Source organism: Oryzias latipes, chromosome 15 (genome assembly GCF_002234675.1).
Source record: "Oryzias latipes chromosome 15, ASM223467v1".
NCBI lineage: Eukaryota > Metazoa > Chordata > Actinopteri > Beloniformes > Adrianichthyidae > Oryzias > Oryzias latipes.
The window spans coordinates 25,407,964-25,435,788 of record NC_019873.2 but is presented as its reverse complement, the minus strand read 5'-3'; the positions used below and the strand labels follow the sequence as shown (position 1 = coordinate 25,435,788).

At 37.9% G+C, this 27,825-nt stretch overlaps 1 protein-coding gene across 2 annotated transcripts; it reads right to left on the bottom strand.

The window, feature by feature from the left end:
- Positions 1-93: 93 nt before the first annotated feature.
- On the bottom strand, positions 94-27,825 carry psme4 (proteasome activator subunit 4). 2 transcript variants are annotated; one of them, XM_020709681.2, is made up of 48 exons: positions 27,174-27,825; positions 25,850-25,990; positions 25,510-25,626; positions 24,518-24,574; positions 22,924-22,968; positions 22,050-22,199; positions 21,049-21,112; positions 20,869-20,943; positions 20,446-20,568; positions 20,280-20,372; positions 18,576-18,841; positions 18,308-18,494; positions 18,126-18,215; positions 17,971-18,035; positions 17,589-17,739; positions 16,144-16,242; positions 15,990-16,059; positions 15,812-15,879; positions 15,518-15,733; positions 14,343-14,500; positions 14,129-14,224; positions 13,115-13,170; positions 12,961-13,017; positions 12,803-12,858; positions 12,619-12,717; positions 12,453-12,515; positions 12,285-12,380; positions 12,074-12,205; positions 11,770-11,979; positions 10,446-10,582; positions 10,231-10,284; positions 10,015-10,144; positions 9,849-9,930; positions 9,608-9,761; positions 9,453-9,522; positions 8,045-8,170; positions 7,817-7,969; positions 7,508-7,612; positions 7,326-7,417; positions 7,111-7,242; positions 6,793-7,001; positions 6,550-6,635; positions 5,348-5,476; positions 4,123-4,278; positions 3,341-3,503; positions 2,745-2,878; positions 2,528-2,668; positions 94-2,316 (listed from the first exon to the last, which is right to left on the bottom strand). In XM_020709681.2, the coding sequence occupies exons 1-47, from the start codon at positions 27,371-27,373 to the stop codon at positions 2,534-2,536; spliced, it is 5,547 nt and encodes a 1,848-aa protein (XP_020565340.1). In that variant the 5' UTR covers positions 27,374-27,825; the 3' UTR covers positions 94-2,316; positions 2,528-2,533. The 2 variants fall into 2 exon arrangements, with proteins under 2 accessions (XP_020565340.1, XP_011482882.1); XM_011484580.3 differs by lacking the exon at positions 24,518-24,574.

Below are 27,825 nucleotides of genomic sequence, written 5' to 3'. Positions count from 1 at the left end.
TTGCTAGGCAACACTGGCAATTTCACAGTGAGTCTTAACAGGGCTTATTTAAAAAGCATGATCATTAATAACACACCTACTTGTAGAATTAACTATGATTCCACCATCCGATTTGTTTATTTGTTCATTTGTTATGCAAATATACAAAATAAACTAGCTAAGCTACATATCAGGATAAACATGATAAACAGAAAGTGCTCAAAAAATGAGTGTGAAGAAGGAAAACCCTATTAATTCCCTCCACCAATCTTGCACTATTTTTTTTAATAAATTTTCACATTATGAACTATAACAAATTTTCATATAGACACAAAGGAATTAAGGAAAAAAGCAAGGGACCCAAAAACCATCAGTTATGATTGTCCGTACATTGTCCTATTTTCTTTCTAATTTCCAAAGGTTTCATTTTATTTATTTTTTTATTGTGCAACAGTTTTGGTCGTGATAATACTTTCTTCCATGTTGTCCTACAACCAAAGCACACAGACAAAAAGGCATTTTTTTGTGTTGTCCTTAGACAGGGTTGTATTTCTTTGGAACTAGTTTTTTCTTTTTTTCACTTTAGAAAACTTTTGAAACTTCAAGTATTTGCATTTCATCTTTAACCTTTAACACATTTGATTCCTAGAATAAAATACTACTTTGTTCATAATTATCTCACTTTTTTAATAATTAATAAGGCTCGTTTTTGTCGTGTGCATATTGGTTTTGTAGGCGTTTCCCCGTAGCTCAATACCTTAGTTGAGCCAAGTCAGTATAGAGCACGACATAATATATATTGTTTTGTAATTAGGAATATGTTCAGCTTTGCTTTTTATCCCTATACTCCGTGATATTTCTTAGCAATATTTGTAACTTAGTTTGCGGTCAATTGGAATTTAATCAGACTTACTTTTATCAGTGTCCCTAATCATAAATTTCACCTTTGTGTTAATTTTTCAATCAGCAAAAACTATGCATTTTGTTTTGTCTAGATTTAATAGTAATTTTCTTTTTTAGCAAAACAGTTTCAGTTTTGACAGTTCAGGCGTGACCACGTCTAACAAGGACTTTGTTTTCTCCTGCACAGAAAACAATGGTGTCGTCTGCAAAAACAAATCATTTTAATGGTTGATACCATACAAATATAATTAACATGTGAAACAATTTTAACCCCAATATTAATCATTGCAGTTATTTTTGTTTCTGTACTACTCTCACTTATTTGCACATGTTTGCAACTTCTAAAGTCTTAATTTTTTTAACCAGCAAAGTGCAACACCTCTTTCACCGCATTGTTTCGATTTCTGGAATAAAATGATCAAGTTTCTTTGTGATGCTTTCAGACAAACTGTTAAAAAGAATAAACAAATAGTTTAGTTGAAAATGAATTTTACTTACTGTCAACAAGGGAAAAAAAATGGAAAGAAAAACCTGCAGTTTTGGCACTACTCTATAGTCACGTGAGGTACTAAACGCTTTTATTTTTAGATTGGTTTCAAGTCCAAAACACACAAACCAAATGTCATCCTATTGGGTTCTAAGAAAAGTCAAAGAGAACTGGTCAGGAAGGGAGATCACCATTTTTAGACAGGCATTTTGGCTTCTTTTCCTGTGCACGCAGGTGCATGACATTGATGTAACTCCTCCGGTTTTCACAATAAAAGCATCACACGGCAATAGAGGGGAGTTCTGCGCTCTCCCTTTCCTCTGTTTTGTTGAAGAGTAGGAACGATTGGCTCCACTGCTAAAAGCTAACCCAAGTACATATCAAAGGTACAATGAAAAAGAAAAAAAAACGTTAAAAAAAAACTAAATAAATAAGGGTTTGTGCATACTTGTCATTTATGATTTTACACGGGTTGAAAGACCATTTTTTTAATCATGAAAACTCTGTGGCTACTTCACCACTGAAAGATGTTTAAATGCTTCTCCTGCACTGTAACTTCTGCCTTTTCAAAGAGAATCCATGGAATAGAATCCTGAGAAACATGGTGTGTCCTAAACCATCCCATTAACACGCACACGTGTGGAAACGTGTACATGCATAAAATCAAGCCACAAAGAAAAAGGGGAAAATATCTCTGTACAGTAATGTTACAAACTGCAGGTCATTCCTCCCTGCCATGATTGATCCTTAAATATTAAGTATAGTAAAAACATAAATGCGCTACATTCTTTTACACACGTTTCAATCATGTGTCACAAGTCACTACGCAGTGCGCCGGTTTTCTTCTTCCAAATCTGCCCTGGTTTCTTGTTTCGTCCAATTAGTTATTCAGTGAGGATTTGGTGTCTGGTTTCCAGGCTGGTGTCTGAAGTCTGGGATCCTCCAAACTGAAAGAGAACACATTTTTTTAAAGAAGTGGTTACATGCTAGTCAAAACTTTAAATAATGTCTTACAGTGATTTTATCTGATTGAATTTGTTTATAGACCCACTTTGATCATCTTTTGAGCTCTTTTAAAAGGGTTCTTTTAATTATGATTATGCTGCTAAGCCAAAAGTTATTACAGATTTAAAGATACAATTATTCTTAAAGCTCTACCTGGCTTTAGGCATAATAACAAGGGGAGACCAGCAGATCAGTGAGGACCAACAGCTGATCATCTGTGAACTGTTGTTTATGTTGCTGCCAGTTGTCATGGTGAGTGCGGCGGAAGTTTGACAGAGTTTTCTTTACAGTCATCTGAAAGCAGATAGCATTAAACATGTCCTTTTTAGTTCAGACAAAAAATACTAATAACCATAGTCAGTGCTCGTACCTCAATGGGCTGCGTATCATTAAGGTGAGCACTCAGGTCCATCAAAAGCTGGGGCATCCAAGTGGGAACATCATATGGGCTGGAGAGAATACAAGCACTTAACCCGAGCACGCCCGCGTGGCGACGCACCAGACCTAAGAACACAAAGATAGACAAAGATAAAGCTACACAACAAACACTACAATGAATATCTAAAGAAGCATGTTCTTGTGGTATTTTTCTGATGATAAATATTTATTTTTATTATTATTTGAGCTCAAAAGTGCATTTCTGTGTATTTCTTTATTTAAATTGTTGTGAATCAGGAGCAGTTGACAAATTGCTGTATGAAAAAGATCGTATTTGTGACGTAGAAAGTAAGCTGTGTGGGCCGCGAGCTCCCTGCTTAAGGTCCCGCCCACAACTCGGTGGTGAATTCTTATTCCTACTCCTGCTTTGCAGAAACTATGCCCTAGAAAAATGACAGAATTCTTTCATTATGGCTAAAAATGGCATAATCATAGTTCAAAGACACCTGGGGAACACTTAAATGAGCTCAAACGATGATTGGAGTGGGTCTTTAAACACTTCCTCTAATAGTCAGGTGTGCTCCTTACCAGCAGGCGGTATGGTATCGACAACAGAGCCAAGCTCTCTTTTCCTCTTCTTTGGCAAACAGGTTTTGCAGAGAGCCTCAAAGTGTGCTTGCATTGGGGCATCCATGGACAGGAAGTTGCACTGAAGGAAGCCACTAAGAGTGGTGGCAGCCATTTCTCGAACCTTAAAAGCAAAACAAAAAGCTTTTGTTTGCTCCGTTTCACGAAAATGTTTTATTGACTGCTTTTAGTAGATAATAAACCAAGGACATTACAAGAAAAATAATAAGACAAAACATTGACTTAGTAAAAATAAACAAATTCTGGATTGTATCTTGTCGGTTGTTTAACTCTAACTTGACCACCTCGACCTTAAACAGCAATAAAGAAAATATATAAACTGGTTATAACAATCTATATTTACCCCCCCCCCCCACACACACACACACATCGCTTTACACCTTCCACTCTCCTTTTTCTCCTTCAATCTAAAATGCGTTATTGCCATAGCAACAGATTACTGCAGCTAGTGGTTTCCATAGAAACAAGAAAGAGACTGAGAAGAGGAGGAGGAGGGGGGATTAGGACCAGGAGGAGAGTGCTGAATCACCACTATAAAGCTGGAAGACAAAGCAACTGTCTGCTAGCATCAACAATTTATGTGACTATTTTATATCAAGTCTGCTCTATTTCTGCCTTCCAGCCATCCTAATGTCACTATTTTTATACCGTTTACCGTGTATGTTGACATTTTTTGGAGATTTGAATGCTTAGACTGCTGTTGATTGTGTGTTTCGGTTTACCTCGAGCTGCTCGTCCTCCAGCAGTTTGATCACAAGTCCCCGTACGTCAGCCACAGCTTTCTGGTCACTCATGAAGGTGAACAGGTTGTAAAAGACCATGATCTGGAGGTACGTCAGTACTGAATACCGGGCATGCCAAGAGCTGCTGCCAGCAATCTGTAATGCAGACCAACAGACATCAATGTGATGCTGTTTCAAGAGGGATAACCTATGACCTGCGTTCACTTCAAAATTAAACTAACTGTTATGACCTTTGCTTTATGGGAACAAGTATAAATTAAATAAGCTGCTGCGTTATAATTTTTTTCCAAGAACACATTTTTTTTAACAATTTTCTCAGCCAATCCAATCCCCGTGAATAATAAGGGGCAGTTCTGGATTGCAAGGGCTAGATTGTTTTTACAATTCTTCTATCTTACTGTGCCTCTGAGCAAAAGATTTCACCCCCCGCCACCAACTCAAAAACTCACCACATTTTGCAAACACCTAGAACCTGCTGAAAATGAATTCTGGGCATAGTGAACCAAAGGAGGAAAACAAAAAAGAGGGTAGATATCACAGCAAGTCAAACCGTCAAAAGAGAGTGTGGCCAAAATCATTTATGGAGCTGAAAAGCAATTTCAAACTCCATAGACAAAACGAGAACATACATGTTGCGGATATTCAAAGGCAGTTTTGAAATTATTATGGACTGGCCACAGGACCATTTTGTGTCAAAGTGTGAAATTTAGCAGTTTTTACATGTTCGCACAGTACAGGAAAAGAAAACCTTTTGTTTGAGTGATCTTTCCGCTGTCTTTTTTTAAATTATTTATTTTTTACAGTCACATCACCAGGTTAGGTCTACAAACACAACCGAAGATTTGCTGACCTTTGACCTTTTTCATTATCAAAAAGACACTTTTAGGCCCAACTATAAATTGGAACTCCTCCTACGGATTTCAATCTATGGCCTCCTAACTCCTCGAGCGTCACTGGGACACATCTGGAGAAAAAAATTTAGAATTAGAACGGTGTTAGTATGGCGAGCTCACTAGCTTGGCTCACTAGCCAATGAGGGCAGGTAAAAATGGGTAATGGGGCGTGGGTCGGACGCCGCAGTGTTGCTCATGGTTTTAATTTCTATTTTGCTGAAATGATGTGGGTAATTTTAAATCTTAGTTTTTAAATATACCAACAATCAAGCAGGGACTGGGGCTACAGCCACAGCCTTTGAATATCTTACCTCTTTCAACACAGTGAGGACCATCTGAATCTGTTCTGGGTAAAGGAGTCCCTGAGATATCAAGGACAGACAAGTCTTTGCGTCTCTCTTCAGTTCATCATAACTGTCGTCATTCTCGACTGGAGCGATCTAGAAGAAAAATCAAAGGTGGAATAACTGTGTTCCTATAATGCAGTGCTTCTCAATTATTTTTTGTAAGGCCCCCCTTAGGGGTGACAATATATTTGATTAGCATCTATAAAACCTGTGTAAATATACCTAAAATTGTATCTTTTAACATTAACAAAACAAAACAGCAATATAAATGTACTTTCAACAAATATTACCCTTATTTTTCCACACAGAAACCCTGTTATAGTCTAAAAAAAAAGAAGCTTAAAGTGCCTAGAATAAAAAGATCTGTCATTCCTTATTTAAACTAGAAACATTTTGACCAACTGAATCATCTGATGCTGAGAAAATAATTAAATCAATAAATAATATTAAATGTAAATTGATCCGAAGCATTAACACAGCAGTACCAATATATTTAACGTTTTTAGTCTGAAGAAATAGGTAAAAAACATTGTGCTGATTTTTTTTCTAAATAATAGGTCGTTTATTTATGATCTCATAAAGTGTAGCGGTTTCCCTGCATTATCTGCTGTCTTTATGTCAAATACCGACACCAACTAAACCACAAGCTGACAAAGAATACATTTATGGAAAATAAAGACAGGTCATCAAAACGTCTACAGTAATAATACAGAATGACATTATTAGCATGAGCTGAGCCAACTAAAGGCACGAGATGATCCTGGTGTTGCACAACAGAGGCTGCTCACGTGGGGGTTCCACCTTGCAGCCTGAGCCCACTACCCCTCCCCTCTCCTGTCACACACACGAGCCCCATGTGACAGGAGACAGGAGCAGCGGCAGAGATGGCAGTTCACGCTTTCAGACTGTTACAAATTCTATCATATAACAGATAATAGGAAACCAACAGTGGCGCAGATTTTTTTCCAAGCACTGTGCTGCTGTCAGCGCAGCCCCCCTTTTGCGCCCCGAGCAATTGCCCGTAGAACCTGTGCCTAAAACCGCTACTACTGCGCGCCCCCCCTGGCATCACGCGCCCCACTATTTGAGAAGGACTGCAAGAATGGGAGCATATTCAAGTTTAAGAAGGACGAGGAGGCCGATACAAGCCAAAGAAGAAAAGTCACCTTAAAGAGTAGGGGGAGCAGCCGTAGTTGCTCTGGGACGGCGGTGGTGAAAGAGCGCCCAGCACTTGCAATCAGCCACTTAAGCACTGGACACATTTGGAGAGGAGAAAATTAAAATTTTATTTCAAGAATAGTTGGCCTTGAGGATGCATAAACTGTTGCTGTATCCACACATTCTATAGTTCATTCTGCTCTTGACATAAACACGGCTTCTTCGAATGCAGAGGTTTTGCTGAGACTGACCTGTTTTGAGCAACTTGATTGCTTGCGTCCTCTCATCCTGCTCCCCCACCTCGTTCTCCTCCACGACATGGTTCTGGATTTCCTCATCCCCCTCTGTGAGAGGCTTCAGCTGCAGCAGGATTCGCTCTGTGAAGTCTGCGATGCGCGGGGAGGTAGTTGGGCGAGTGAACGGCAAGTTGACATCAATCATGAAGATGTACGTGAGCACGCTGGAAGGAGAGCAGATCACAGTGGGCTTGATGTATAATGCACACCAAAATCATCACCATGACAACACTCATAATAGGATTATCAGGAGTGTTAAAAAAATAAACTCACCTGCCAATTCGTTCTCGTACATTCTTGTAGACCTGAGTGAGTTTGGGCTCCAAGTATTGCAGCAATCTGTGCAGAAGCTCGGGTACGCGCCACTCCTGCTGGGCCAGCCCTCCCTGAAGCACGTACAGGCGACTAGAAAGGAAAAAAGGTAAACGCACAACTGTAACAACTTGCTTTGCTAAACAACAACAGTAGTAGACAACGTCTAAACTTACCAAGCGTCTACAAAAGAGCCGCCCTCCCCGTTGACTGGAGATTCCATCAGCATTTCAAACAGCCAGTGAAGCTTGCGCGGGTCTCTGCTTTCCTGTTAGTCCGTCACAACAGCCATTTAGAGCAACGGATGAAAGCAACAGGTTGGATGGCGATTGTGGTTTTAAGTAAAGAAAGGACTTACGCAGGCGGTTGCGATGCAGGTGCCCCAATCAGCATAGGTTTCTATAGTAATATTTGCCAAAGCTGTGTGTAGCAGAGGACACAGCACCCCCCACAGATTCTCCACCTGTAACAGAATCCCCATTTCTGTTAAAACAACAGTAAAACACATCCGAACAACTATGAACCATTTCTTTCCATTCAATCAATTTTATTATTTGTAGAGAATTCATAAAAGTAGGACCAACCAAAGAGCTGAGCATTAAATCAAATATAAATGCAATCATTAAACAATAAAATAAAAGAAACAACAAAAACAATCACAGTGTACCTTGGAGAAGCTCCAGTGTTTGGATCCTCTGATTAATCCAGAGATGATCTCAGCAACACAGCGCTGCTTACTCTCATGGGAGTCTGCCACCAGCCGCTCCAAGTGAGGCTGCAACACCGGCAGAAAGGCATCTCCAAAATTACGGAACAAGCCCTGAAAAAACACGCAGGGAGAATTAATCTTTTTACTCATCGGTCCTTGACTGACCTGAAGTTGTGAAAATCTCACCTTGAACAAACAGAATCTGCGAGGGCTGAACTTGTCCTTGCCCTTCCGGTCTTCAAGAGACAGAAACTCGATGAACTGATTTATGAACACTGGGTCGGAAAAATGATCAAAGGTGATCTGCTCCCGCTGGGAAACAAAAAGAGTAAAGATAACTACCGTATTTTCCGGACTATAAGTCGCTCCGGAGTATAAGTCGCACCAGCCCAAAAATGCATTATAAAGTAGAAAAAAACACAGATAAGTCGCACTGGACTATAAGTCGCATTTTGACGGGAAATTCATTTGACAAAATCTGAGACCAAGAACTAATAACTTTCACAACCTCATATGACACAATCATAGCAAAATGTTTATCTCATAATTTCACAGTAATTCTTTCTCATACTTATTTATTTATTCCTTTCATGAAGCATCATTGGCCAACTAATACTCTGTTTCATCCTGTATTTGTAGAATGTAGTCATTTTTATTGCATTTCAGAATCTATGAAATCATTGGAAAATAGAATATTATGTTGTTAGCCTTCAAGATCTTACTGTAAAAAAATGTTTGCTGATTCTCTGAGTCACTTAACATACACTTAACAGACCTCATACATCAAATTGACCCCAGGAGTTCATAAGAACATATGTTCCTCACAAATGAACATAACAGGAGGGTTACCAATGTATTTATTTCAATTTACCGTATTTTCCGGACTATAAGTCGCACCGGAGTATAAGTCGCACCAGCCCAAAAATGCATTATAAAGTAGAAAAAAACACAGATAAGTCGCACTGGACTATAAGTCGCATTTTAACTTTCACAACCTTATATGACACAATCATAGCAGACTGTTTATCTAATAATTTCACAGTAATTCTTTCTCATACTTATTTATTTATTCCTTTAATGAAGCATCATTGTCCAACTAATACTCTGTTTTCATCCTGTATTTGTAGAAACAGTTTTCATTTTTATTGCATTTCTGAATCTATGAAATCATTGGAAAATAGAATATTATGTTGTTAGCCTTCAAGATCTTACTGTAAAAAAAAGTTTGCTAATTTTCTGAGTCACTTAACAGACTCTTAACACTTAACATACCTCATACATCAAATTGACCCAGGAACATCATCTCTGTTCCTCACAAATGAACATAACAGGAGGGTTAACAATGTATTTATTTCAATTTATTTCTAATATAAGTCGCTGCGGAGTATAAGTCGCACCCCTTGCCAAACTATGAAAAAAAGGGCGACTTATAGTCCGGAAAATACGGTAGTTCTAATATAAGTCGCTGCGGAGTATAAGTCGCACCCCTTGGCAAACTATGAAAAAAAGGGCGACTTATAGTCTGGAAAATACGGTATTTTTAGGTGTTTAACACGTTACACGTTAATGTGACACGTTGATTTATCTCACAAACCTCTGTCATTTCCTCTCTGCACAGGTTCTGCTTGGGCTGCTCCTTTTCAGGTGCATAAATCATTAGTTTTCTAAAAAAATAAAGGGGAAAAAAAATGTTTAGGACATCAATAAAGTAGTGAAACAAACAAATTAACATTTTTTTAAATTAGGAACCTTGGCCAACAGTAGTATCCCCAGTGGGTCTTTTCCACAAAAACACAAGCATCCCAGTCTTTCTGCGTTAGTGGAAGTTTGCCGCTGTTGTACTGGAGCCACTGGTTGTCAGGACGGTCTCCGGCAACAATAGCCTTTGTGTCGATCATCTCACCTGCCGGGGATTCATGGGAAAACTGTCATAAAAGCTCAACTGACAAAATAAATAAACAACAAGCCAAACAGACAAGCGAAACCCTACAAAGCTCAGAAGGGCTGATCGGAACTTTCTTATGTGGTTTCTTAATCTGCTTCATGACTCCGGCCACGGCGGATATCGCCACCTAGTGGAGAGAATTCAAAAGGATTGATCAGGAGCAGGCTCAACTGAAAGGGACAATCCTACATGTTTCCAGTATGTGCCATACCTTACGAACATAAAGGGAATCATGGTTAAGGCTTTTCACAAAGAATGTAACAGCTGCAGGTGGAAGCTGGTGGTCATCTCTCAACAACAAAGACAGGAAGCCGATTGAAATGTGTTCAAACTTCCAAGGCCTAAAATGTTGTCAAAGCAGGTGTCACTAGAAGTGGAAAATGATTAAAAACTGCATTTTTTTTAAGCATAAACTAGTTTAACCTACATGTTTCTGTTGCCAAGGCAGTCCAGCAGATCACTAATGAGCTGTTGGTATTTTCTATAAAAAAAAAAAAAAAGAATTGTATTTTTTAAGTCATGTGAACATCTCCAACTTTAAGAACTTAAGAACTCAATTTCTACAGAAACGTTAAAGTCTACAAGCTCCAAGGCTGTTGGTGAGGTAGGACTTGTTTTGTCGCATTGGGATGAAAAACTTACTCAACAGATTCAGAATTCTTAAGCTTCTGTCTTTTTAGACCTTCAGCCTCTTCTTCCTCAGAGGGCATAAGAGCCTGCGGTAGTGGATTTCCTGCAGTCATGAGTTTCTTTGCCAGAGCACAACACTCATCTGGGATCTAAAAGAAGGAGAAACACAAGTAACAATAAAAGCACATCTTATTAAAAAGGAAGACAGAGTACAGTTATCCCATAATAAACAGTGATAGGTGAAATCCATGAGCTAGTCATCTTTGTTATTTTTACAATAGATGTTTTAAGGCAGTAAAACCCTTCACTAGACACTTTATACACTTTCCAAAGACAGACATGAACATTTTAAAAGACAGAATTGTCTCTCTTTTCAACACTCCCAAACCTTCATAGAAAAATAAGTCCAGTTTTATAGGATGAAAACAAAGATCATGTCATGATCGAAGACTATGCAAATTTGGCAGACTAAACGCATTCTGCACAGGAGACACGGTACGGAGGAGATGGATTGACAAGGCCAACAGCCAATCAGGATGCAGAACAGTGCACTGTAAAAAATAATTAAAATAATTGCTGTGACAAAAACTCTGCAAAAAAAGAAAATGAGACTATGATGTGAACCAGGATTTAGCAATGGACTACTGTACACAAAATGTAAATGTAGGGAAAATGGGTATAACCAGATTAGAAACAAAATGTTCTCAGCCTCTACTAAAAAAAGAAATAAAAAAAGTTGATCATTTCATATCAGTATAAAAAAAAGTACAGTTTGTTATTAGGACCATTGAAGTTTTTAAAAATTATTTTTAATTGCCCTACATTAGCTTTGCATTAGCAGTGCATGGTTTAGTTGGGTACACTGTAATGAATCTTTTTAATGTTTTAAGTTCCACTCCGATTGATTTTTGATCCATTTTCAAAGCGTTCTATAAATGTGTGTTATTAATAATGATTGTGCCGTCTTTAGGCAAAAATCCAAAAAATCTATTTCATTTCTTAGGACATAATGCTGCAGAGCGGCAGTAGAGAAGCCCCGCCCCCCTCTTCCCCTGTCCATTGCTGAGAGCTTTGTTTACATGCTCTACAGCTACCTTACAGCCCCTCACACCCCCCAACCGAACATTACCGTTGCAACAAAAATGGAGAGCACAAGTGGAGTTACCCAGTCGTACAGTTCTGGGCCGGGCACCAGCTCAGACAATGAAAACAAAGATGTACATGGGTCTAGTCGTCTACAAGTGAATGCATCAGAATGGAGCAGAGCAGGAAGGCTGTGGAGTGCCCTATTTTTGTAAGCAGATACCATTTATACACGAGGAAGTGTTGAGCTTACAGAGAAGTCGATGCCAATAGTCTCGTACTGGCGATGAATCTTGTCAGCGAGATCGTCAAAGAGCCGCACGATAGAGGGCTTCTCCAGAGACATGGCTGTGCTCAGACCAGAGCGCACGATAGCAGGCCATGTCACAGAAATGCAGTCCCAGTCATGGAGATTAGCCAGGCAAACTCCATTGTGGTTCCCTAGAAGGCAGTACAAGGCACCCTGGAGGCAAGCAGATGCACCATATGAAGTCAAAATGATGGGATTTTTGCTGAATGGAGAGAAATTGTGATGCACAGGGAGACGACTGTCCTACTTTGAATTGTTTCTGAGTGACACTGCTGTTGTCTGGGTTGAGAAACTCAAGAACATGAGGGATCAAATCTCTGCAGCAGAAGTTGTAGGTTCCCAGCGCGGTGAAGAGCACACTTTGAGCTCTGCTGCGTACCTGCAACACATTTTTCTAAAAGTTGAAACCCACCTACATCTTGCTTTTATTTTCGAAGGCAGCGTTGTGAGGAACTCACCTGACTATATCTACTTGTGGAAAGCCTCAGCAGACCTCTCATCAGCTCCTGGTGAATGCTCCTGTACTGACACCCTTCCATCGTCAGCTTTCTCAGCTTAAAAAGGACAAAGATTAAAAGTCAAAAACAAGAACATTGGAAGAGTTGAAATACTGTGAGACTCATTACCTCATGCTGCAGCATGACCCTGTCAATAAGTAGAGCTCTGATGTGCTGTTTTCGGCCATGAAGCTGAAAAGAAGTTACATATAACACTAAATATGTAGATCAGGTTTTAAGGCGTTTTTATTTCCACTTTTTGAAATGAAGAGAAGAATCTACTAAAAAGTGTTACCCTGTTTTCCATTGATTTCTTTACAAGATTAAAACTCTTCCAGCGAGAGTCAAACTCGTGCTTGTGAGAACCTTTGAAGTGTAGAAGGTCGCTAACAATCTAAAATACAAAAAAACAACAATAAATATTAGATTTTGATGTGGTGCCATTGTGAGCTGTTACTATTAGTTCACCGCTTACTCACTTTAATGATCAGAAAAAGAGATTTGGTGTCATCTTCAGAGTGCTCCAGAATATAATCTGAGAAAAAAAACAAAAGAAAAAACAGAGAGGGCAAGCTTTATGTGGATATGTCCGGATTTTGCCTCAAGCATTTTAGGAGCAAAATAAGTAAACACATACGAAGCAGCTGCCTCATCACACTGCAGATAGCATCTCTGTAGTTCTCTCTGGTCTGATCTAGTGGGCAAAAGTAGATTTCAGGGTAAGGAAACATTAAAGACATCTCTAACTGCCCAAATCATCTTACAGTATTTCTTAAATCACTGTTCCGTACCATACTCCATTCCTGTGTGCAAGGTGGTCTCATCCAGATTCACCATGCTACAAACCCTGGGAGAAGAAACAGAACATTTAGAATCAGGACCAACAATACTTAGAAAACAAACAAAAAAAATTAAAAAATTTTTGGTGTAAAATACTACCCTGGGCTATTAAGGTCTGTATTGACTAAAGCAATATTATTATCTTTATTATAAGTCTTGTTAACTTACAGATGTACATCAGAATTAAGTAAAATCTATTGTCTCAACATTTTTTTTAATTCACCTTGCAACTATAAATCATTTGTGCATCAAACTATTCCTAAAAAAAAAAAAGAAAATCAAATTGTGTTTGACAGTCACAGGTACTTTTTGTGAAAAAAGCGATACAAACCGGAAGAATAACAACAATGAAGTCCTAAAAACTGACTGAATGTTTATTTCTTTTGTAAGTGATCATGGTATAAGCAGGTTAGTGGCCTTAGAAGTGTGGATTATCTGCTTTGCGTCGGATGGTTCAGGCTTCCGCGGCGTGCATTAATTCTTTTTGTTTTGCATTAATTTCTAATAATACACACTTCGGCCACATAAGCCTTACACATTGAGTGTAAAAGTATTGAAAGGAAGTGTCCTAATGTATACATTTATCAAATTAACCTTTTTAGTACTTATCCGAGTTTGCAAGAGCTCATAATTGAACTAGTTCTGTTTTATTTTAAACCTTTTATTTTTTAATGTGAATTCTATTCGTAATACCAACATAGGCTTTCAACCATTACACCCCACCCCCCCGAGATTATATTTGTTTTAGAGAGAAGGTCTTGTTTAATACTTTAACCCTTTCATGCCAATTTAAACCCTTTCATGCCAATTAAAAAAAATCTTTACTGTTTTTTTCCTTCTTTCAAGGTGATCAAGATTATATTAAATGAAGTCGAGTCCTGGGTTTAAAGGTACATTGCAACACACAGCATGAAGGGGTTAATGAAAACAAATCATTTGGATACGGCATAAATGAAAGTACTTACAACTCAGGAATGGGCTCCCCGGTTAGTGGCGGCATCAAGCTGCCTGCTCCCAGAAGACAGTGATGAACGATGGTAAGACTTTTCAGGACATCATCTCTGTCGAGAAAAAAACAAGATTATTATCACTTATTCTGTATCGATCATATCACCTCCATTTATAGACAAGCAGAAAAGTTTCCTTTTAAGAAACAAGAGGACAGTAGGAGGTGCTGACCTGCTCATGTCCTGTTCTCCTGTTGCAAATCTCTGAAGCCGCTGAAGTTCAGGCTGGAGGATCAGATCCAGCAAATAAAAGGCCAATGATGTCTCCTCAACACTGGGAACATGCCACTGGATGTTCAAGTTCCACAAGTCCCCAGGCCGCCCCCAGTCCTGCAGGCATATGATTGATCAAACCTTTTTTGTTAATACAAAATAATTTATGGGGAATTTAAAACACAATTACATTTGATAGAGCATTGGTTTTCTATATTAGTGTTTTTCAACCTTTTTTGAGCCACGGCACACTTTAACCTTGACAAAAATCCTGCGGCACATCAGCATCCAAAAATTAAAAAAAAAGGAGAAACTCAGTCTGATATACAGTCCCTCCACAATCTCACATGCATTTTTGTAATGATTGTGGCAGAAAAAGCTGGAAGTTGCAGCTGTGTTTTTTAAAAGACGTAATAAAAGTTAAGTTAGAAGATTTAAAAACTGTTTGATGTGTTCGTTGTGGTTTCAAGACGTTTAACAACAGATCTCATTGTGCGCTGAGACGCTGTAACTTTAAACCAATGCATCATGGGAGATGTAGTGCGCAAACGGCTGGAGATCGCTTCTCTGAGCTTCATTATTTTGTTCACTTGTTCCACGGTCTGACACCGGATTCTGTGGAAAGTTACACCGCTAAAGACGAGCTTTAGCTGGTATTTTTGTTAGAACTATGAGCAGAATCGGGACAAGGAAGTGAAGACTTTAACCACTTCTGATTGCTCTGACTGATTACGTGTGATTAAGCCCCCCAAGAATGATTGATGGAGACAGTTAAAGGGGCGGGACTTTTCCAAAAACAGCTGAAGCTGCGGCTACATTGTGGTACCGTCATTCTTATCAACGTGTCTTTAATTCAATTGAATTAAACACAAACAAAAAAGTATTTTACGATCTTTCATATTTCTAACTACTCAGTGTTTTATCAGGACCTGTTTGGATGAACACAGAGCTGATATCCTGGAGATAGAAAATGTTTTTAGATCAGTTAATGAGGGAAATTTCCCACGGCACACCTGACCATCTCCCACGGCACACTATTGTGCCATGGCACACTAGTTGATTGAACACTATTCTATATGACAATAAGAGATTCTACTGTGTGCCTCAGATATTTATAGCAATAAACATAATTACCCTAATTGGGAGGTAGTCACCGACTGGCTGATGGAAGCCTCCAGGTACACTGCAGTACTCTGTGGGGTAGATGAGGGCAGCAGAGCGAAGGATGTGGTGCAACAGGTTGCACGCCAAAGTGTATCCCTGCTTACACTTAAGATGGAGAGTCAACTGCAGAATCTGAAGCAGGTCAGAGCGATACGGCAAGAGCTTGTGTCCGTCCACCCGAGAAACCTGTGGAGGACACGCACAAGAGGATGAGGGCAAAAAAGCAGCGTTACTGCCTAACTTTAAGACTGAAAACTCACTTACCTCGGAAAGCAGCTGCAGATTCCACAGAAGCTCTTTGTCAAGCTCTTCCTCATTTAAAACCTCCTCATCTATTTATAAAAAATAAAATAATAATGAGGATAAAGCCACAGCTGATAAAAGGCACAAGTAAATCAGCCATTCTTACTTATTTATTTCAGGGTTTTTTTTAATCACTTACTGACAGCAATGTGGTTTATGGCACTGCAGCAGTGTGGCACAAACAGCTTGAGTGACTCTGCTGGATGACACTGAAAACAGAAAGCACAGAATTAACACAGAAAAACCCAAATTCTGAAGGCTAAAATTAGGGAAAGCAGTCCAAAAAGACTTGCCTTGGCAGTAGCTCGACACATGTCAGCCACCATTCGGCCAGACACGCGCGTCTCAAAGATGTTTGTGGTCGCAAAGTTAAAGACTTTTTCCAAAGCCACCTGTTGAAACAAGAAAACTGTTCTAAAAATGTGACTTTAATCTCTTCAAATCATTAATAAATAACTGTTAAACTGCCCAATGACAAATCACACGGCAGAGGCTCAGAGAAACATCAGTTCAGTTCAAAGACATTGTTTATCCCTGAAGGGAATACATTTGTTGCAGTAATCTGTGCCAGCCAAAAAAGCAAACCTCAACACGTCACTGTGAAAATTTATTCCAATTTGATCTTTAAAGCATTTAGGAACAGGGCTGGGTATTGATGTCAAAATACAGAAGTGATTCTATTTGTAGATTCATGGTTCGATATCATTTATCTCTCAAAATTTTGTTTGGAGCCAAATTAATTTGGGAATAAAAAACAATTTTCACATGACCAGTGTCATAAACTGTGAAAACAAGGAACTTTCATAATAAAATCAAATTTCACAGAGTTCCACAAGTTACATATAAGACTTAAAAAAATTAAATATAGATTGTGAAAAAATAAGTACTCCAGTAACAGTATAAAGGGATTCTCATTAAATACCTATAAGTACTGATATTCTAGTTACTTATTCTGACATGTATTAAGAAGGATTTATAACTTTTTAACACTTCAAATATTTAGAATGACGAAAAGAGATATTTTATATTTAACAAAGAACAATAAGACTTGTATTTAGTCTTGAATATGTCTTAGCTTTTCAGCTGTGTTAAAATAAACAGTCCAACAATTATGGAGTTGGACCCTTTTTTCCTCATTGATGACATAAACAATCGTTGTTTTACATTTGTCCATCTGTTGCTACATTCCTTTTCCGTTTAGATCACGTGACCACCGGCTACGGTGGCCCTTTTGGTTCAGTTGTTCCACTCCAAGAACGGATTGCACTCAGACTGAGGAAACTGAGTGAACCAAGGCTCAGTCACATTGGAAATGACCCGAGAACGCCTGGAAAGATGAGTCCGAGAGCGGTTCTAGGTCCCGGACCAGATTTCACTTGGGTGTATTCAGACCGAAAGTTGTTCTGGATAGTCTGAGGAAACAACCTTTGGTTTACTTTAGGCGAACCAAATGTGTCCAGTCTGAAAACGCCCTAAATATCCTTTCAAAATATTTATGGTATTCCTTGTAGATTTACCAATGTAAGACTTCACTATTAATGGAATACTAAAAAAATGCTTAGATTGACAATTGATTCATGGATCATATCAGCTAATATTGATTTATAAAAGTTAGGAAGATTCAATTTAGATGAATCTATTATTTCAACCCAGGCCATGTCTGGGTTGAGATTTTATTCCTCTAAAACTACTGAAATTTACAGTTTACAGATATAAAAAAAAGAAAATGAGACGAGACCTTGAAGATGTCCAGAGAGCACTGGGTGAGGATGGTGCTAAAGGTGGAGGACAGTCCAAGCTCCACCAAACTCTCCAAATGAGTCATTTTCTCTGTTTCGGTTTCCTCTCTTGTTTGTTCAAGAGTGCTGCTGTCTATCAGAGCAAAGCATCTGTCCAGACACAATGATCTGGGATGTTAAAACGTCTGAACTTCATACATAGCCCATTGAGGCAAACGCATGTCATGAATGAAACAAATAATCATATCTGCACAAAACTGTTAGTAGTAGTATTATGTAAAGTCAGCCAACTTTTCAAATGTCATTTGTGCTGCATTTAGCCAAAGGCCCTGGATGGAGAAATGGTGTCTTGACACAAATATTTAGCAAAAAACAACATACCTGTCCATGAACTGAAGCACAAAATCTTCAAACTCAGCGGAGGCAGAGCACAGTTCTCTATCCAACTGAGACACCCAACATATGGAACAAAGTGTCAAAATACTATACAGGTTTGAGTTAAATAACAGAACAAGAGAAAGTCTGCCACTGCTCACCTCTGTCAAGTCTGTTCTTTCGTGCAGGGCAGACGAACAGTCCACCAAAGGCACAAGAGTCACAAACGTAGCAATAAACTGGAATGTGATCTATATGAAAAGAAATGAGGTTCAGAGGATCAGATTAGAGGAAAAACATTAAAAAATTTAACGTTTAGACATGAGTCAGAAGTGAAAAGCACCATGCACTTGCTGAAGTCATTTGGGTCTACGCCTGGTAAAGCTCTTATGAGCAGGGGCAGCATGTGAGTTGGCCCCTCAGGAAAGCGCTCCCCGCCCGACACTAGACTTCGTGCAACACCGATCATGCAGCTTAGAGTGGCTGTCAGCTGGTGGGGCTCCGTTAAGGTTTCCAGAGCGGGATATGTTCTACGACACACAACAGTAATATGTCATTTTGAAAGAAAAATATGTGATGATGTGATCAACAAGTTCATGGTGAAAGCTTACTTTTCAAGCACAGGGGGAATCACCAGCTCAGGCCTCATCAAAGCGAGGTTTTGTAGCGCCTGGGCAGCGTCAAGACTCCCCGTCTTGCTGAACATGGCGAGCAGAACTGGCTGCATCATACTCTTCACAAACTCTGTGATATCATCCTCTGTTAGCTTGTGGCTTTCTGGTATTGGTGTCAGCCAAGAGGGCTTTCGATAGCGCTCTCTGTGGAGCCTCCGGACCACACTTGCGGGAAGGCGTTGGAGCAGCTTCATGAGCTTCATCTGGACATGAAGACAAGAGGACAGAGAGACAAACGCATGACATAGGAGTGATGGAAGCGCCTCCGTGTGCAAATGAGGACGTTTAATGAAGCCTCTAACGACACAAGTGACATACAAACAAAAATACAAGCAAAAATGAACAATTTTTCATCTGATTTTTAAAAAATTTAAAGCAAATAATGAGGACACTTAGATGAGCTTAATGAAATACATTTTACAAGAAAAAAAACTTTTTGGTCATCTATTATTAGATCTAGATATTCCCCGCCCACCCAAAATGTTTTAAGCATTGTTTGCGAGAAACAAAACAACTAATCAAGCAAACACCATAAACCAACAAACATTTCCCATGAAATCCCAGAGTAATATGATGACACACTGCTGCCTGCGCTGCTTCAGATCGAGCACAAGGGGATCCTCAAAACAGAAAGGCATGCGGACGCGGTGCCAACGACCTTTAATAACATTGCAGTCATTGCACTCACGTGGCCTGCTGTTATTTGTGCTCTTGCCTAAATGCAAATTTAATAGCTAAGACCAAGGAGGCTTTCAGAGAAACCATGACATGGGACTACTTTGTTCTGAATGTCTTTTGCTATCAACATGATCGAAAACTTTCTCGCACTTTACATTCACTAAGAACAGCCGACTGGCTGAAAATAAAAGAAGCAATTGTATAAAAACCCATTGTTGCAAAGTCTATTAAACTGTCTAACTTTTTGAATTTCTAATTCCCTTAGTACTATTGTTGGCATACACTGAGAAAATGATTTTGCAAAAACAAAATGATTCTTGATGTAGCCTTTTGTTTTTGTTCTATAGGATTTCAGAAGTTTATGAATGGCAGGAGATTAGTAAAACTCACAAAAACACATTTTCAACAGTATTGAAACCATAAATGATCTGAAAACAGCTTTTTATACACTGCTATCAGTCTGCAACCTGTGCTAACACTGCTAACCAGGCTAACCTAGACAAATGATTATAGGAGTAGATTCTGGTCCTTATCCTTTTTGGTCTCAGTCTTAGATTACAGCTGCTATAATTCTAGAATCAGATGTTTTATTGGAGGAACAATTGTTGATTATAATTTGTCAATAAATCGGTACACTGCAAAACCTGTCCTGTAAGTAAAAAGATCCTTGTTTGAAGAAACTGGGTCTTATTTTCTGTTATTAAAAGAGTTTTTGAATCATAAAATAATCTTAGTTCCAGAAAACAAATCTTAGTGAGTAGACTTTTTTCTTTAAAATATGTTGTTTTGGGAAGACCATTGTGTAGTTTATTTTGTTTACTTAATGAAAATCTGTCTAGTTTTAAGAATTTTCTAGCTTTTTTCCAGGGAACTTGTTTTGCAGTGTAATATTTTAGCACAAAATCCAATTCTGGAAGACACGGTTTTATTGCTGCCAAATCTTCAGCAAAACAATAAACTTACCAGCCAGCGGCCATGATTTGATGGGTGGAAAAAGGATGTGATGCTATTGAAAAGGCCACTGAGCTGCGCTTGAGCTTGCTTGCTGGGTCCTCCCTGAGGATGAAAAGTCAAAGATAAGTAAGAAAAGCATCTGAAACAAAAATGTAACTTTTTTTTTTAAACTAACCAAGAGCGATGAAACCCAAAACACCACATGGCCGATGTCGTAGGCATTGGTAACGTAACGAGGTACCAAGATCTGACTGGTTCCCACAGGAAGATTCAAACTTCTCAAGATTTTGGTGAAAATCTAAAATAGCAGAAAACAACAATCAGAATTCACAAGATTTAATTGATATTTTATTATTCGGCTTTAAGGTATCAAGTATGTTTCTAGCCAACATTCTTAGTGCTGTCAGTCGAAGGAAACAGACATGTTGCAACGTATTTTCCCTCAAAGACAAGGTTCATGCTTGGAGACACTTGATAGTTTGTGTTCTCTGTAAGCAGCCAAAGCTATGAAATACAAGCCGTGAGCTTGCATGGGAGAGTGTGTCACAATCCTCAAAAACAAATTACTAAGCGGTACAAGACGTGAATGAAAACAAACCTTAGGAATATATGGGTCCCAGTCAATGTAGCCAATGTTGTCATTGGCCAACCTGGCGAAGAGGTTGACTAGGTGCTGTAAGTGTGCAGAAAGAGCCAAAAAATAAATAAATAAAATAAAAATGAATTTAGGGAAAAACAAAAAACACTTGAACCTTTATAACATACAAAAAATACTCACAACTTCCCAGCCTGGAAGATTTTGCACAGACTCCCAAAGGGTGATGAGCTCATCAAACCACAACCTGCCAGAGAGAAGGAAATGTTACCAAAATGTTGGTCTCTTATGCAACGACTACTGAAACATTTCAAGACAAGGTAGAATTGTGGAACAGAATAGAACTAATAACGTTAGATGAAGAACGCAAGCAGTAACATGAATAAAAGATTAAATAGAAAAAATGTTTTTTAAAAGGGTTAACTTCCTTTTCTTTCCCCACATCTTAGCATAATACTGCTATGACTTAGTTTTTGATAAAACGCTAAAACAGATAAAACATTTCAAACAAACTTAACCATCTATTTTAATTCAATTTTATTTGTATAGCCCAATATTACTACAATAGTCGTCTCAATGGGCTTCATAATGGTAATTGTTAAATAAACATGAAATCATGAAGAACATGAAGTCACAGAATTCAATAGGTAATGGCTCCACTAACTAAACAGACTAAGCTAAACTGGGCAACCCTGCCCTGAGAACACCCTTCGCGGAAAGGAAAAACTCCTAAAAAAAACAGAAAAAAAGAAGAAACTTTAGGGTTGTCCACATGAAGGAGGGATCCTGCCCAGGACGGACAGGCAATGTACCAGAACTCTCAGAGAAGAATTAGCTTATCTAACTCTACAACTACATTTTTAGATGGGCTTCATCCAGATGGAGCTTGGGGGGGAGAAAGGAAACTTGAACTGGGCTCTTTCAAAAGCAGTGGTTTCATCCCCACTGGATATTAACACAGACACTTATTCCATTATCCTTGCCAGGCCCGAGTGGCTTTTATGACGTCTGTATCAGGAGCCTCTTCCTTTATAAATAGCTGACATAACCACTGTGAACAGCTAACACAAGGTCACTCTTGATTCATTCATTTACTTTGAACTGCCAAACTATACTTTAGTCTATATTAAAGCGAAATCAATCAACCTGGAAGATATGTAGGAAAAATTGAGACAATGTCTTACTGAAATCCTTTGTGGTGTAGCTCGGGGGGAAGAGTTGTGGGTAAAAAGAGCTCAAAGTAACTGATTGCTCTTTGCATGGTGACATCAAAAGGACAGAGAAGAGGTCGCCACTCATCCAGCATCTCCTGAGTGGCATTCTCTGAGAAGTATCTGCAGCAAGAATCATATTGAGATTAACTTTTATAAAATTAGGCTAACAAAACATGCTTAAAAAATGTTTTTCTTAAAACAAAACAACAATGACAACATTTGAAATATAAAATCCTCCAACACTTAAACACCTTAACTGTATTTTAGTAGAGCAAAAAGATTAATAAACATCATCCTGGTAAATTTTAAATGTTAAAATATTTTCATTATCAATGTTATAACCTTTTCTGTTGTGTTTTGGGGTGAAACATATTTAAAAATCAGAATTCTAGAAAGAGATTTTTTTCCCTGCTTCACTGCTGATCCACAGTCTCTGAGCAAGAGATCATGACAAATAACTTTCCCTTCCTGCCGCTATAGGAAGAAACTCACCCAAGACAGAATTAGATGAGTTAATAGGATTATCTGCCTAAGTGTAAACGGAGGTATACGTGTAGTGCTTGCTAAGATATCCGTGTGCACACCACTCCGGTGAAGACAGAACTGGGAACTTGCTGTTGAAAGCAGAGTTTTCTGGTGTCCAAGCATTTAACTGAAGCGCAATTCTAAGCTTTCAAACATCGCCCGTCTGTCAATCTCACTATGTCAAGTTCTGACCAATATAAGACATGTCTCATCGTACAAGCAAAGACAAAACGGTTTCATCCTCAGCCTTCTGTGATGATGAGTTGGGAGTCGACAGAAGATGAGGGAATAACGGAAAGACAGTTTGGGATGTACTTACGGTCTGCAGCTTTTTATGAGCGTCTTTAACACACTTTCCACTGAGCTAAAAAGCAAAGAGGACAAAATTCAGAATCTGTTCAAAAAACACTGATGTTAGTACATTATTCGTCACTCCAACGAGATCATCACAATTTGAATTCGACTGCCTTGCATGCACACAGCAACTTATTATACACAGCTGACTGCAGTATTATTTGATTATTGTTAGAGGGTTCATACAGGTTTCTAGACATTGAAGATCAAAGACCATTTTAGGATGAACTTCATTTACTACACATTTCAAGGCCTTTGTCAGAGTCAGACAAAGAATAAGGTGAGCTTGTCCTCTCTTTCTCTAATCTATTAAAATGGCTGCTTGTGAATTGGCAGTCAACACCTGTAAGATTTTATGGTTACTGGTTCCTATTTTCTTTTTTTGGGGTTGCGATAAGAGGAACAACTACGCTGACGTTCCTTTCTTTGAGACTTAAACATATATTTGAAACACAAATAAGTTTTTAAAATAATATCAAGACATTTAACACATTTTTAGTAGTTAAAAAAAATATTGTCAATTTATAAACTCAAAGCAGGCACAAATTTTTAGGACCTTTACTGAAACAATTAGGATGTAAACAGCCAAATTTGTATAAGTAGGTGTCAAATATTCCCCAACTGCTCATTATTAACATAATCTACATATATCATCACTATTTTCTTTTTTAAAAAGTATTAAAAACATTTTTTACGTATTAACAATATATCTGCAGGACTTGCATGAAGGTGTGGCTGACATGCCTTCCTGGAAATGCAATGACATCCACAAATACCAACTTGTTTAGTTTTTCAAATGGAAATATCCGTTTCCCTTTACTGTTACCTCTGTTGTTTGAGGAGGGGATAAATGTGTGGATTTAGAAGTCTTCTGTAATCCAGAGCCATAATTTACAGTTTATAGAACTTGGTCACACTGTATAAACCCAGAATCCAAATATCCTTGAAAGGTTTACACACACATTTGGAGAACAAACTCAGTTCTTTGCAGGTATATAAAGTATATATATATTAAAAAAAAAAAAAAAAAAAACATTTCATAGGCTGCTGAGTAACTTAACATTTTGCCATGTGAAGCAGAATTAATGAATTAGTAGCAGGCAATGAAGGTTCATAAATACATATTGAAATGTATTAAGTGATACTTAAAAAAAACAAGCCCTAGAAATCCAAATAACATCTTTATTATTGATAAATCAATTTGGAATGTGTCAAAAACTGAAACTGTAATATTTTAGTCAACTAACTAGCATTCTGATTCACACCAGTAACCCATGATTAGGTTTAAATCAGTATTTGACATGATATATATTTCAATATTCAGTCTTTAGATATTATTAGTAGACAAATTTAGATGATTTTGTCTATTTTTTTTTGTACATTAACTTTTGAGTCTTATACGCAAATGAAAAGCTAAGGTGTGCAAGTTTGTGGTTTTTGAGACACTTCTTGTGGGGGTGTTTAGTCCAGCTTTCACATGCATCTTATACAAAGATAAAGCAACAAACTGGTTCTTGAAGGAAAATTCAAAATAAACCATCAAACAGAATTGTGCTTACCACCACTGAATCAATTTAAAAAGTATGTGCTTAGAAGATGAGCGATGTCGTGAAGAACTAAACGTAAAAGGACACAAAGGCATAGAGAAACCTACTTGACATTTACATTATAATGTGCTCCAACTCCTCCATACATTCCCAAGGAGATGGTAGTAAATATCTTTTCATTTGAAAATATGCATAGAATAGTAACTTCACAATTCAATTCCTTAGCTAAAATCTACCAAAGCAGCATGCCTTTTTATCTTTTTCCTTTATTTTGCAATGCTGTACAAGGTTGCAGGGATTTTTTTTGTAGCGCAGATAGATTTGCTAAGTCTTTTGGGACCATTGTAAGAACGTGACCACATTAGGTGTAAAACCTTAACGAGGACATCATCAATTGCTGAATAAAACATCAGTGATGGCAACCACATTCTATTTTCTAACTATCAGAATCCCCCTAAAACCAATGTGCCAATGTTAATAATTATCCTTTTATTAGGTCACGTTTGTTTAGCAGGTGACAATAAAAAAGTTTAAACAAAAATTAATTCACTCAAATACAGAAGAGGAAAAATTAAGGTGGGAACCAAAATAAATCGAAAGGCACAAGTTTTGTTTCAAGGTTAAACCACAAAAGCTAAGTCTAAGTTATGTTTTGTAAAAAGGATTTTTAAGCAAACTATGTTTTACACAATGGAAGATGAATTGTGGGCCATTTTTTTAAAGTTTACTTTGGATGCGACACGGTCACCCTCTCACCCTATTAACCAAGTAAAATGCCTCTCAAAAACAAAAAATGCTCGTCTGCTCTAAAGTAAAACAGCTTATGATTTGCTAAGCTGATAAAATACATTTTAGACAGCTTTAGATATGTAACTGAATTGAAATGATTATCTTTCTGTACATATTACTTGACAGTGAAGTAGCAATATTGTCCATTTCTAAAATTAGGCATGCTTTAAAGTATCATTAATGATAACAATAGAATGAATGCGAAACAGGCATACTTTGGAAACCAGTTAAGGCCCAGATGCTCCGTCTTTGAGAAAAGGATTCTGTCATGCAGTTCATACAGTGGTCTCCACGGCAACTCAAGATCCTCTCTTGACAGTAGCTCCCGTTTTCTGTTGAATTAATTCAACACACACACACACACACAGCATTCATTCAAATAATTCAATTAAATGAAAGAGGAGAGAAGAAATGAAACAGAAGTTCAAGATTTATAAAGCTTAATGCCTTTAATTTATTTGCAAAGCTGTGTTCTTGTTTTTTTTTTTTTTTTGAACTTTTAACTCAAAAGGCTTATCTTATGAAAAACAAAAGACAAATTAGACATATTCTTACTTGAGAAGGTTAATTAGAAGCCGTCCAAGACCCTGCATAATGCTAATCTCCAGTCTGGGGATTGTCACTAGCTCATAGAGCAACTTTATGAACAGTACATGGTCCTCTTTGCTGAACTTTCGTCCATAGAGTCTCATATACCTTAAAGAAAAAACAGAAAGGTTCATTTTAAAACACTGCAAGAGTTTTAAATGCCAAAAGTTCTCTTAGAAAGACTTTACACAAAAATAATAAATTAAGTGTTAAAAGTATCTCAAGATTAGCAAAAAGTAAAAATGAACAAACAGGACACATATATTTTAAAATCTACTAATAAAAAGATGGCAAAATTAAGCTTCTTTAATTTTAAAAACACCAAACTACTAAATGTGGGCCAACGCTACAAACAGCCTTTCTGTCTCTGAGCTGGCAATGACTCACGGGAAATGAGCCAAAAAAACTGAACTGGATTACAGACGGCCAAAAAACCAAACAAGAACAAGCACTCATTGCACCACTGTAATGCAAAACCCCTTGTTTGTGATGCCATAACTTAAAAAAAAAAAATTAAAAAAAATAGATTGCAATTGGGTCGAAGTGAAAAATGAGAAATGTTGCAAATATTTGGGCTAAAGTAGTAATGGTAGGTAGCTTGCACATTCAAAACATACGCTACTAGAACGCGCAAATCACGTGACTTTAGTCCAAAGCCGCTAAACAACCAGCATGACACTGCATATTTAAAGTTGGCTGTAATATAAGGAGTCCAGAGAAGGACAACACAACCAGTCGGCAGGAAAATAATTATTCCTGGAAATAATTCAGAAATGTTATTGCTCAATTTATACTTATTAGTCCCCAAGTTAAGCAATTTGTACGCGAAATCGTTTAATTGCAAAACACACAGGTGCAAAACGACGGCAATGACCTACGATGAGTGAGCTGTCTGGGTCATGCAGTGTATTTTAACTCGCCTGGCCCGGTTATAAAACCTATAGTCACTAATCAGATATACGGAAGAGGTTTTGCTTTTCAGAGAATTAACAACTACATAACGTGTGAACTTACATTTAAAAAAAATAAACGACGGTTCTACAGTACAGTTTTCACTAAATGCTACCTTACAAAGACACACAACAGTTTAAATACTGTGTCAAGTAGTAGAAGTACTTTGGAAATTAAACTATTGTTGTTTTATTCAGTCAAATAATTTTAATTAATCGACCCACCATATTATCCAATCACGGTTACTACTTTAAAAAAAGATTTAGAAGTCTATAAAAACTGTTGGCAAAGTAGCAAACATCTCACATATAAAGGTAAAACAGACAACATTGTCACTTACGTGGAAAGTTTTCTCGTCCAAAACAAAACACCGGGCCATATTTCTCTAAGTTGCACAGCTCTGCCCAAATTTCCTTTTATTTTGCTCAAAATATCGTTAGATTCATCGTCTAGCTTGTCCGCGTATGGCAAAAGTTTGTTGTAGACTATATCTTTTTGAGAATCAAAACCCAAATTGTTATCGGATTGTGTTTTTGTCATATTACAAGTTCGAACTGGTTAGCTCAACTACTAGCAATGTTATTTTCTTTCACTTAATTCTTAAACTGATCGTTGTTGCGCTATCTAGCTAAAAGACGGGCTAGCAATCTTTCAGTAGCTCAGTGACATGATGATGTAGCGCCAGCCAGGGCCCGCAAAAAGACCAAGTTAGGAGATAAATAAGTTGATGACACGTTAGCTAGCAATGAACGCTAGTAAAATTTGCCCAATTTTGCCAGAGCACGTGCAAATTCTACCGTCATTTCACATAAATCAGAAGACTATAGCAAATGTTAGATAACGTCGCTTTAGAACTGAAATCTCTCCTTTGGCAAGCGTAATCCCTAATGCCTAACAGGAAGCTAAAGGTTTAGCTAAAGTTAGCCCTCCACAGCAACACCGTTGTAATCCAAACGACTCTCACGTCGGCTGATTCATTCTGCTTCTCCGGC

Coding starts and splice junctions, on each gene's coding strand:
- psme4 (XM_020709681.2), bottom strand. CDS start 27,373: ATGACAAAAACACAATCCGATAACAATTTGGGTTTTGATTCTCAAAAA. Junction 24,575..25,509: donor GGCCTTAACTGGTTTCCAAA/GTATGCCTGTTT, acceptor TTTTACGTTTAG/TTCTTCACGACATCGCTCAT. Junction 16,060..16,143: donor TGTGTCGAGCTACTGCCAAG/GCAAGTCTTTTT, acceptor TTCTGTTTTCAG/TGTCATCCAGCAGAGTCACT.